General features: G+C 37.7%; 1 protein-coding gene across 3 annotated transcripts; it reads left to right on the top strand.

Annotated features, from left to right (window-relative positions):
* The first annotated feature begins 348 nt into the window (after positions 1–348).
* LOC148721207 (uncharacterized) lies at positions 349–12,332 on the top strand. Of its 3 annotated transcripts, XM_088734758.1 has the most exons (9): positions 2,053–2,217; positions 4,173–4,484; positions 5,015–5,164; positions 5,491–5,613; positions 5,959–6,081; positions 6,544–6,666; positions 7,297–7,818; positions 8,962–9,030; positions 11,672–12,332. In XM_088734758.1, exons 2-9 carry the CDS (start codon positions 4,178–4,180, stop codon positions 11,767–11,769), a joined length of 1,515 nt encoding a protein of 504 aa, XP_088590884.1. In that variant the 5' UTR covers positions 2,053–2,217; positions 4,173–4,177; the 3' UTR covers positions 11,770–12,332. The 3 variants fall into 3 exon arrangements, with proteins under 3 accessions (XP_088590883.1, XP_088590884.1, XP_088590882.1); XM_088734757.1 differs by lacking the exon at positions 2,053–2,217 and adding an exon at positions 349–606 and having other exon boundaries at positions 8,962–12,332; XM_088734756.1 differs by having other exon boundaries at positions 8,962–12,332.
* The last annotated feature ends 240 nt before the right edge of the window (positions 12,333–12,572 follow it).

Raw genomic sequence — 12,572 nt, 5'->3', positions numbered from 1 at the left:
AAAGAGGTGTTAAAGGTATCCAATTAAAATTTAAGAAATATTTTCTTTGCCTATAGTAATATAACATTTCCATTCCTATTTTTTTAGCACCTTAATTACTTTAAAAGCACTTTAAATGAAAATTATTGCTAGATTCCAATTTTGTCTTTTAGTAATCTTGACTTTCTCCGAAGGAGGCTTCTCGAAGACAGCGGTCTACGATGATTAACTGTCAATTAATAATTACAAGACAAGATCTAGAATTATGATATTTAAAACATACTCTGTCAAAACACCCTTAAGATTCATGAACCCTAGAGAATTAAGAACAGTTTATTATGACACGATACAAAGCCAGGAATGGATGATTATATGCTAGCTCGGTTTTTTTCATCCTCTATAGTCTCAACAGAAAACGTAATTGACTCCAACGAAACTACAGACGAACAGACGACCCCTTAGGGTGTGAAACACAGAGTGGCTGATTATGAACAGGAAGTTCATCATAGACACATTTTCAAGTTAAGCGGGCTGTAGGTGGACTACGCTTAAAAGGAGATCCTCAAAAATTGGCAGAGGGCCACGTCAAGTCAGTTCAAGAAACGACAGATCACCTTACTCCACCAGGTATGCTTACAGTGTTAAACCGTTAGTCGTGAAAATTTACAAATTTTAACCGGAAGTCCTAAAAGAAGTAATTTTGGAAGCGTCAGAGTTTAGATTGTTATGTGTCTTATCTTGTGGCTAATGTGGGAAAACAGAAAATACTCCATATCGACCCAACAGCAGGGACGATCTGGAATTACCTTTGTTGCTTGACTTTGATCTGTGGTAAAAGCGAGCGAGTTAACCTGTTTTAGAACAATGAAATGGATTATAAATTTTCAAAATGATTAAAATCAATTTTTAACATTTCTGTTAACTGAAGCAGAGAGAAAGAAAGCGTTAGCCGTAATAATGAATTGGCAAAAACGTTAACTGTTAGCTGTAAAAGCTATCATCCCCGTTGAGACCCTCTATAATCGACGCAAAAAAGGTGTAAATGACAAAAACTCAATTAGAAAGACGAAAACGTATTGTACAGATATGATGCGAATAAATTTAAACCTTCCTTTTATGATAATTTTTTAAAAGTAGGCCTATCTGTTTCGTTTGTAACCTCTCAGCGGGTTTTAGTTTTCAAGTGTTCTTCCCTGTCGGCTCAGCACTGACATCACGATGTCAACAATGTCAGAACAACGCAAATGCAATATGGCTCTTAAGGAAACGTCAGTTTACCTAAAATTTAGTAAAATTTACCGCCTGGTAGGGAAATTACACAGAACTTTCAAAATGATGCCCTTTCAGGTAATTTGTAGAAGAGTAACTCTCGGACGAAGTTTCGTTTTATCTAGTGAATAATTACTAACATTACCAGTTTTGTTAAATTCGTGTCCATTTTTTTTGTTAAGATACGTATGAAAAGGCATAGCTCTGGCTTTTTATGTCTTTGCTCAAAGTGAAAAACTGATTTTACCACAAGAAAGACAAAAGAAAACACAACAGAACAAAAAATGCAACAACTCCAAAATATATTTTATCCCTTGTTTAAAACAGACCAATGGACATTTGCCTGAGGGTGATGGCAGCAAGTCTCATGCGTTCAATAGTTTTAATTTGGCACCACTGAAGAGATCACATGTCAGTTATTACAAACGATCGTGTATAATTTCCCGCATAAATGGTTCGTTTTCTATCTACTGATTCGTTTTTTATCTACTAAGTAAGGATTATTTATCAATGTGATCTTCAATTGAGCCCAGACAGTAGGATTGAGTTCACTTTGCAAAAAAACACCATGTAGGGATGATTATCTTCCACGCTATTCAATTCTCTAGTCTTTGTTAGGTTGGGTGCATTAGTTTTTGAAAAACGAATATGGGTCGCAGGTGGCATTAATTAGCTTTTTTCGCTCCACAAAAAAAATTTTCATAACAAAAGGCAATCTTGTCGATAGTTATTATTACGAAAGATGTCTGATTGAGAAAAACGCTTGACGTTATCAATCAAACAGCTGGAAACATGTCTATTTAGGAAAAACATGGGTGTACTCCTTTCAGTGTTTCTGGCGTAGTAGTCTGGTAACATTTTCAAGTTAAGCGGGCTGTAGGTGGACTACGCTTAAAAAGAGATCCTCAAAATTGGCAGAGGGCCACGTCAAGTCAGTTCAAGAAACGACAGATCACCTTACTCCACCAGGTATGCTTACAGTGTTAAACCGTTAGTCGTGAAAATTTACAAATTCTAACCGGAAGTCCTAAAAGAAGTAATTTTGGAAGCGTCAGAGTTTAGATTGTTATGTGTCTTATCTTGTGGCTAATGTGGGAAAACAGAAAATACTCCATATCGACCCAACAGCAGGGACGATCTGGAATTACCTTTGTTGCTTGACTTTGATCTGTGGTAAAAGCGAGCGAGTTAACCTGTTTTAGAACAATGAAATGGATTATAAATTTTCAAAATGATTAAAATCAATTTTTAGTATTTCTGTTAACTAAAGCAGACAGAAAGAAAGCGTAAGCCGTAATAATGAATTGGAAAAAACGTTAACTGTTAGCTGTAAAAGCTATCATCCCCGTTGAGACCCTCTATAATCGACGCAAAAAAGGTGTAAATGACAAAAACTCAATTAGAAAGACGTATTGTACAGATAGGATGCGAATAAATTTAAACCTTCCTTTTAAGATAATTTTTAAAAGTAGGCCTATCTGTTTCGTTTATAACCTCTCAGCGGGTTTTAGTTTTCAAGTGTTCTTCCCCGTCGGCTCAGCACTGACATCACGATGTCAACAATGTCAGAACAACGCAAAAGCAATATGGCTCTTAAGGAAACGTCAGTTTACCTAAAATTTAGTAAAATTTACCGCCTGGTAGGGAAATTACACAGAACTTTCAAAATGATGCCCTTTCAGGTAACTTGTAGAAGAGTAACTCTCGGACGAAGTTTCGTTTTATCTAGTGAATAATTACTAACACTACCAGTTTTGTTAAATTCGTGTCCATTTTTTTTGTTAAGATACGTATGACAAGGAATAGCTCTGGCTTTTTGTATCTTTGCTCAAAGTGAAAATCAAACAGCTGGAAACATGTTTATTTAGGAAAAACATGTCCTCAATTTAGCACATACAGAAGCCCACAATATCCTTTGAGCAGATTATTTCAGCTTTCACAAAAGCCGTTGTCCAAGCAATGTTTAAAATATGAAAACTGACTATTTAAACGTTGTTTCGCCTTAAAGATGTTTAGATTACGTCCAAACACCGACTAGAGAAGACTAGCGAGTTAGACCCCTTCATAGGTAACACCCTCACACTCTGTTTACCAGACTACTACGCCAGAAACACTGAAAGGACTACACCCATCGACGTAATATACCGCCTCGACAAATTCGGCGTCCTAGGGATCGATAAAACCTTTTAAGAGGAAAACTGGAAGCCGTTACATGCGACGGACTTTTTGCCAATTCCAAACTTTAACTATTATTACAAAACTCTGTTGTTCTGTTTTAAGGTAGGTTGAATCAGTTATGGGAATAAATTAATTAAACGCCCAGTGATCTTACTCAGTACTAATTCTCTGTCTTGAAGTAATGCCACTGCAAACCAAAAACGAGGAATCCCTGTGAAACTGTAGGCCTTTAAAACAACGCCAAAACCTGAAAGGGTTAAAAACAGACTCAGTGCACAGCCGCCAACTCCACAAGTTTTCTTTTTATGATTAATTCTTACGTTTTTAACATTTCCCAAATCAAGTTGGCCATAACTTTGACTTTCCAGACCTTTAAAAGCAGCATAAATTTGCCAAATTCTAGCTCATAATTTCTCAAAACTCTGTTCATATCCTATCACGGTGCTTTTCCCTGCGCCCCTTTCACAAATTTCGAATGTAAATTTCTTTTCACTGACACAGAACTGCCAGTAAAATGAGATAATTTTCTTCATAATTTATCTTGAAGGCTGATTGAAAAAGAATTTTTCGTTTGTTTGTTTGTTTGTTTGTTTTTGGTTATGTCTTTTAAAAAAGAGGATTTCAGAAGGGGAGGCAGGGGGAGCTCCTGTTGCTCTAACTATCCATTGTTCTTAGTCAATCTTAATATAAAAGTTCGTATATTGATGTCGTAAAACCCAGATCAACCAATGATTTTCGTTTTTCAGGAAAAATGCGTTGGATATTTCGCTATTTTCTTGTCTGTGTTTCGTTCACCAACCTTGTGATCGCTGAGGATCAATGCAGGACAGAAATTAACATTCGTGGCATGGCTCTCAGAGGTTTCGTTTTCAAGAGAATGGCGGTGGCAGCTCCTCATATCTGTGATATTTTATGTGAAAGGGAGATTACTTGCCAAGGCTATAATTTCAACAGAAAAGAACAGATCTGTGAATTAAACAACCGCACAAAGGAAGCAAGACCTGAGAATTTCCACTCAGATCCAGCATGGTTTTATATTCGCCGCTTAAACGGAAGAGGTAAGTACTCGGCCAAGAACATTAATTACATGTAAACAATAATCATCAATACTTTTTACATATTCTCGACTCTGTAAACAGCCCGCGTCTTTTAATCTCCCGCGCTCAGCGATATTAATTTCGGTATCATCTCTTAATCATAATGATGAAATAATCTACTTCTTTGCCTTTTCTTCGTAGTTTAACTTTTAGTTAACTTCTTACACAAAACAGCTTTGATGCATATGTAAAATATTTCCAACAATTATTGATAGATTTATTTATTTAAAATGTCACAGGAAGCTCAGGGTCAGGGAAGATGAAAACAAAAACAACTGAAACCTCTAAACAGAGTGAAAAAAGTGAGGAGGTCCCGCCTCTCAAGAGAAGGGTGCTTCACAAAGCGTTTGATTGAATACGATCAAATGGAGAAATTTAAGTCAAGAAATTCAAATAAATGGGTCGCACTCTAGTTATCTCGTGCTTTTAACTCTCCCTTTTCGACTTGTGCACCATTTGTACAACATTTTTGAAACTTTTACCCATACCAGCTCCCTTGGGTTCGATTCCGGAGTTACCGGCACGTTCATGCCAGGAAATAAAAGCAAGCGAAGGGAAAGCCATTGCAAGCAACAAATACTGGCTGGATCTATCTGGCACTGGGAAGGCAGTTCTGATTTACTGTGATATGTATTTGGAAGGTAAAGTATAACTGAATTGTCTATTCTTGTCCTTGGTTGCTCCAAAATATAAAATCACACCAGCCCTTAAAACAAAGCATTATGCAGTTTTGGTTCTGTATCCAAAAAAATACCCAAAAGGGCAAAAATACGCACAAAAAGACAAACGTTGACCAAACCACATTTTGATTTAACTTTCAAGGTAAGCATTATGTATTTTGTTTAGAAACAATAGAATCCTGTTATGTTATATGGCAGTGATTGTCAATTTAGCCGTACAAGATAAGATTATTTCTCTACTAAGGTAAATGTATATGAGATTTTTTTCTGTTTCACTCAACAACTAGATCACGATGAATGCATCAGTGGAAACAATATTTGTGACGTCAATGCATATTGTACCAACACCGTGGGTTCCTATTTCTGCACTTGCAAGGAGGGACGCACTGGCAATGGACGATCGTGTTCAGGTATATCGCCATTGACTTAGATCAAGTTCCTACAAATATTATCATGGCTTATGGTGTTACGTTGGCTTTTTGAGAGAGCAGTCAATTGACTTTTTAAAATGAGTTACATTTATTCGCTGAGAGAGGAGGGGAGAGGTGTCCATTGGTACAAATGAGCAGAAGTAGTGCAATTATTCGTGAAGCAATCCAGGAAATGCAGGTTTAAAAAATGTCCTTATTCGCAGGTAAAGCTGGGGGTAGAACGTGGAGGTTCCCATGTGGCAAATTTTTTCCTACTCAAGTGTAAGTAAGGTTTGACATATAAATAAGGTATCATATAATATTGATTCTTGTCTGTCGATTCAGATACCGACGAATGTACTCACGGAAATCACGACTGTGATGTAAATGCTGATTGTAACAATACCCTGGGATCTTACAACTGCACGTGTAAAGATGGATTTCATGGAAATGGAACACACTGTACAGGTTAGTAGTTGTTGTCGCGTTCTCAGCGCAGTGTTAAACCAAACACGAAGACATGCAAATCAATGTGTTTATTTATCTTCGGTGTCGAATGGTGAAACTACATGGAAATAAAATACAGAAAACGATGAAACGGAAATAGAAGACAGAAAATACGATAAGGGAAAACAATAAGATAACAGAAAGATAAAAACTTACGTGGATGGTGCTGCGATGAGTGATAAACTGACAAATAATGAGGTAGTAAAGTAAACTCTGCCGAAACTAAAGACGCAACACACGAGCTCTGAACCGAACGGGCCTGAGAAACTAAACTGACCGAGTGGGTTCCAGGGCTCACTGACAAAAAAGGGGCAAAACTTGTGACAGTTGTATTATATTGAAATTCAGTGTCCTTCACATTTGTTACCTGAGAGGACTTCAAAAATGTTTCTCTTTTTCATGTTATTCTTTTTCGTTTTCAAGATACCGACGAGTGTATTGATGGAACACTCGACTGTGATATGAATGCTGAATGTAACAATACCTTTGGATCTTACAACTGCTCGTGCAAAGATGGATTTCAAGGAAATGGAACGATCTGCACAGGTGACTTTTTTATATTTTTATTATCTGAGGGGACTTTAAAAGGTCTCATCTACATGATATTCTTTTTCGTGTTATAGACACCAACTAATATCATAGAAAATGCATTAACTGTCTCGTGAATTCCGCTAAATTGCACACGACAACCGATATCCCACGAACCCCAAAGCGGTATCGGTTTTCAGGTGCAATTTCACGCGGAATTCACGAGACAGTTAATGAGTTTTCCTTGAATAGCATAATTGAATGAAATAGGAAAAAAAAACAGCAATAACATTGTTTGTTTTTACCGTAAGAGAGAAACAGGAGATGCGTAAAAATATCATTTGGCCTCGTTTTTAACTCGTAATTCCACGGTGCAAGCATTCGTTCATAGCCTGGTTGCATGGTTTGTTTACCTTCTGTCAAGCATTAATCATCTTATTTCTGTTTTTCACCTTGACACAATTGTTACCACGATAACTGTCGAACATCTTACTGCCATTAAAACTATTTCCCTAAGTTTTTTACTTTGCTTTGCACAATTAACCTGGCCCCACCCCCAAGCATGGCGATGTTGTCAATAATAAAAGACAATTCTGACAATTTGTCACTAGTGCGATAACTGATAGCATTATTGTCTTTATTACCCAGGATTTACAGCTGTGTTTACAACCCTTGGTGCGAGTGGACCTCAGGGTCTAGACTTAATTGGTAGTCACTACACAGGTCAGGACCATGACGGACAAGTTACAGTGTCCAGCGGTATTCAACTGTGGACTGTTCCACACACTGGTCAATACAGAATTGAAGCAATAGGAGCCTCAGGGGGGTATGGCGAGGACAGTGTCATCAAGAACGGAGGAAGAGGGGCAAAGATGATTGGAAACTTTATTATTACCAAAGATGAGATCATTCGTATACTTGTTGGTCAAAAAGGGAAAAGAGGGAATATCAACACAAAAACTGCCGGAGGTGGTGGAGGTACATTTGTGGTGAGAGGAAGCAACACGCCTTTGATTATAGCTGGAGGTGGAGGAGGAATTAAAAAAATGACAGAACAACATCCAGGATGTGATGCGTCCATAACCACAACAGGGAATGCAGGATACAGCTCATCATTGGGGTCAGGAGGAAGAGACGGAAATGGAGGAAATATCAGTGGTCAACATTCAGGTAAGTAGAGAAAGAAGGAAAAGCAAACAGTCAGTATGTATGAGCATAACTTCATTTCAATTTCTCTTACGTAGTATGACATCCGAACGGTTAAAAAGGCTTCCCATTGGCTAATTGCGAGTTTGAATTAAACAGAAGGATTAAACAGATGGTAGAAAACACTTTTAAATTCGACTTGTCCATATAACGCCTTTTTTATTACTCACAATATCTAATAGTAAATTGAAGAAAATTCCAAAAATCAATAATTAAACTAATTGAAAAGTATTTTAGTCGTTTTTCAACCGTTTCCAACCGTTTGGTTTCGCAGACTGACTGGCATTTGAGGAACCAGTCATTATTTATTACCTGGGGGTGGGGGGGTGGAGGATTTTGGGAGATCACTTGATTTGCAGGGAGAGCGGAGAGGGAACAGTCCTTGTCAACAGAGTATAAAAGAGGGGTGGGGGGGATAATAAGAATGTTACTGAGCCCTGGTTAGGGTTAGGGTTTTGGTCCATCTGGATTAAACAGATGGACCAAAAAGACGGTAGAACACACTTTAAAACTGACTTGTCCGCATAAACCTTTTTTAATACTCTCAATATCCAATAGTGTTTTTAAGAAAATTCCAAAAATCAATAATTAAACTAATTGAAAAATATTGTGAGTCGTTGTTCAACCGCTTTCAACACTTTTAACTTTCTTAGACTGACTAGCATTTGAGGAACCAGTCATTATTTATTACCTGGGGGTGAGGGGTGGAGGATTTTGGGAGATCACACGATTTTCAGGGAGAGAGGAGAGGGAACAGTCCTTGTCAACAGAATATATGGGGGGGGCGGATGATAAGAATGTTACTGAGCCTTAGGTGGGAGGGTCAAGGAAATTATATCATGACACAACCAAAATCCTTCGGCCCTCTTTCCCTCACCCCCCCCCCCCCCTCTTTTCAGGCGTTAGATAATGACTGGGCCCTAATTTCTCCTTGCAATATCATTACAAACTTACACATCAAGGTTACGAGAATAAAGAAAACGATCACCAACTCAATGGAGAATATGTTTACTAATGTTAGAGTGTGAAGGGTTAATTTAATAATAAAAAATAGATGAGATTTATGGTCTTTATAAGAAACCATTCATCATGTTTTTATCATTGTAGGCGGTGGTGGTGGTGGCTTCTTCAGTAATGGACAAGATGCAACGACTCCTAACGGTAAAGGTAAAGGAGGTAAGGGAGGTAAGGGATATCTTCAGGGGGGAAGGGGTGGAGATCACCGGGGTGGGTTCGGAGGTGGCGGTGGTTTACTTGGAGACAACAAGGGAGCTGGCGGCGGGGGAGGTTACTCTGGGGGAAGTGGCGGGGCTAATGCAGAGTTTTCCTGTGGGGGAGGGGGAGGATCTTTTAACAATGGAACAAATCAGCAAAATGAATGTTGTTATAATAGCGATGGTCATGGTTTTGTAACCATTACACTCATCCAGTGAAGTGAACGTGCCTGCACCTTCGTTGACGCGTGTTGGTAATTCTGTTTTAAAGGCTGATTGAATAATCATTTGGTCATTCTTAAGATTTTGTTGGTCATAGTTTTAAGGTGTAGCTTTACCAACGCAGTCTGTGATACTAAACTGAGTTAGTTGCTTTTTTAACAGAGTTTATATAAACAGCGCTTGAAAGAGTTGGTTTATTCGTGGATGTTCTCCGGCGTAAAGAATTTGACTCCTGCAAAAGCTGTAATTTTTGTTCTTACCATGACTCATCAGAAGTTGTGTTTGAGTGATTATACAGCGCAGATGTTCTGTGTTCATCTCTCTAGGTCAGAGGACACAAACACTGATTTAGTTATTTCAAGCATTTTAAAAATTTCCATCTGTTTAGCAAGATTTAGAGCTTGAGATATATGTTTTAGTACATCTCACGCTCGACAAACTTATCAATTAAAAACAATTCTGTAGCTATGGACAAAGCCGTTCACTGATCTGATGATACAGTTTCGAAATCAAAGGAAGAACCCGTTGCACATAAAAGCAAAGTGGGTTTCCTTAACTTTAGGGATGACATACCAAAGAACACTAGCACTCATTTGATAGAGGGAAGCTATTTTAGTGAAAATACTGCAGATGTACATATTAGATTTTCACTTGGCGTTCCTAGCTGATTTAGTTTGAGAAAAAGATGAAACTGGTTTCACGTTTCAAAGCTTTTAGTACCCCCTAGCTGGGAAGGATCTAGAGAACTGTGGAAGAGTGGAGTTGAGAGAAGAGAACCCCAAACTATGCAAAAGGCCAAGTTTACAAAAGACAAAACAACCGCCATAAAATAGGGTGGAGGTGCAGAGTTCTCATCCGTGTTTATTTGAATACGCTCCGTGATGTTTAGTACCTATTTGACTTGTTTTAGTGTCATAGGACTTTGAAAGCCGTGATTTACTGATAAACCTCATCTCTGATTCGGTCTTGTTGCAATAAACAAGACTGATTAAAGTAAGACCGCGAATAAAATATTGTGTAATTCTAAAGTGGGGCTTTTTCAAAGCCATGTTCATTTAATGAAGTAAACGAATATTGACTCACTCATCCGTATTGCACTTATACATGTTATTTTTGATTATAGTAGACTTTGTGACTAAAAGGGCTCCTACTCTGACCGCAAAAGACAGCTCACAGACCTGTTTGGTGGTCGTTCCCGTAACTAGAAGTTACTGTTTGTGTTCTGATAAAAATATATTCCACCGGACGGCATGTTAAGAGCGGCTGATCAAAATAAGGTTTATAAAAAAAATATATAAGGATCCCGCTCTGTTATATTGGAATTTTTTTTATCATGGCTAGGGCCATTTTAGCCACAAATTGGTTTTGCTTGTACGCCAGCCTAATGTAAATATAGCTTCCTAGATTATTAGACTTTGGCTAAAAAATATCATCAATTGATATTTTGCAAGGAATTAGGACTAGTACGTATTTTATGAGGAAATTATCGTGGTGACAGTTCTTTACATTCTTGTGTATTTCAGTTATTACATATCTAAGAATGCAGAACTGCCTCTTGGTTAACTAGCTCAATTGGTTAGAGCGCCGGATTGTGTTTTGCGGGAGGTCGAGGGTTCGAGTCCCGGGCGGACCAATGGTCATGATATTTAAAATAACTGAGGAGAATTTGCTACCTTTCTATCAAGAAATGGATAGATATTCTAGTCTTTTCGGATAAGGACGGATAAAACCGTAGGTCCCGTCTCCTGCAGGGTTAGGGGTAGGAGACGTTCATTTCCCATGAACGAGATTAATGTGTGGTGGATATCCTCCTCGGGGTGGAATGGTGGGTTACTTGCTCGTTGTAAAGCGCTTGGGAGCATCTTCCTATGGACCATGCGCTATATAAATAATAAATTATTATTATTATTACTTTTCAGTTGACAGTGATGTTTCATCATCCAACTCTTTTTTTTGTCTTGTTTTGTTTTTTTCATCAACCCAAAACAAAAATCGATTTACAATCTTTGTTTCTCCGCCATTCGGGCCGATTATATTTTCCCGCGTATTTTTGGTGTCATTGGCTTAAGTTGCAAAATATCCCAAAAACGTTATTTCATTTTTCGATTCGTGTGGTGTCCTCTGGATATTATCATCAGAGTCCGTCATTTGTGAACATTTTGGTTTTTGTTTCACGATTTCCAGTCAATTGAAAAGTGTTCCGCTTCACCTTTAACGGTATCCTGAGTAAATAAAACACTGCCAAGGGTTCAACATGTAGAAGTGGCCGGTGTTTGGTGTTTTTTTCCGATTTTTATACGGGGGGAAGGGTGGAGTGAAGGCCAAAGAGTTTAAAAATGAGACTTATTTATTTCGTTTCTGTTTCTAACTCCATCATTCAGGATACAAGAGCGGTTATATATGTCAAGGTTATGGCACGTTCAAGTTTACGCAAAACTTTACTTACTTGTCAGTTTCTTATATTTCTGTCAACTTCTAGAATAATTTTCAGGAGGTTCTCGTACGTTTTCACTTGAATGCAGAAGAACCCTGTAATCATCGTATAGAAACAACGTTTATCCCTGATAACAACGAGAAATTAAATATCTTGGAAACGTTCTTAACCTCTAAATGCATATAAAAAAAGAACTTTCAAAGGAGCCGTAATTTTTAGTGTTGACAAACTGATACTTGCTCATAATCTTAGTTATGGTAACATGTTGCAAACTACAGTTTGCTAAAATCAATAAATTAATTCTTACATAGTTCATGAGAGTTGCTTGTTTTCGTTGTTGTTTTCCATTTTGTCAGAGATCTAATTATTGCTGGTGGTTATGTAGAAAGAAAGTTTATCCCTGACAACAACGAGAAATTAAATATCTTGGAACCGTTCTTAGCTTCTAGTATGTAACCTTGAAAGGAAAGCTTTGTGAGTTAAAAAGGAGCCGTACGTAATTTTTGGTGTTGACAGTCCGATACTTGCTCATAATCTTAATTAAAGTCGTTATAGTAACATATTGTAAACTACAGTTGGTTTAAATCAATAAATTGATTCTTGGTTCATGAGAGTTGTTTTACTCGTCTTTGACGAGTACAGATCTCTGCGGGGTAATCGAAATTTGTATGATGCATTAATATTCAGGTGATAGAAAACAGTGAATAGCCTTGTTTAACAAGACATTCCTCAGTGCGGCTTTAAAAAGCGATGCAAATGGTTGGAGGATTTCCAACACATTTTCTGACTGGGCAGAGCAATCAGAAGATATTAAAATAATTCAAGCAGAATTTTGAAAAACGTTATAA

Source organism: Stylophora pistillata, chromosome 10, assembly GCF_964205215.1.
Source record: "Stylophora pistillata chromosome 10, jaStyPist1.2, whole genome shotgun sequence".
Taxonomy (NCBI): Eukaryota; Metazoa; Cnidaria; class Anthozoa; order Scleractinia; family Pocilloporidae; genus Stylophora; species Stylophora pistillata.
Note: the sequence above shows the minus strand (reverse complement) of the source record. Positions and strands in the feature narration are given on the sequence as shown.

Coding starts and splice junctions, on each gene's coding strand:
- LOC148721207 (XM_088734757.1), top strand. CDS start 4,178: ATGCGTTGGATATTTCGCTATTTTCTTGTCTGTGTTTCGTTCACCAAC. Junction 4,485..5,014: donor TCGCCGCTTAAACGGAAGAG/GTAAGTACTCGG, acceptor TACCCATACCAG/CTCCCTTGGGTTCGATTCCG. Junction 6,082..6,543: donor AAATGGAACACACTGTACAG/GTTAGTAGTTGT, acceptor TTCGTTTTCAAG/ATACCGACGAGTGTATTGAT.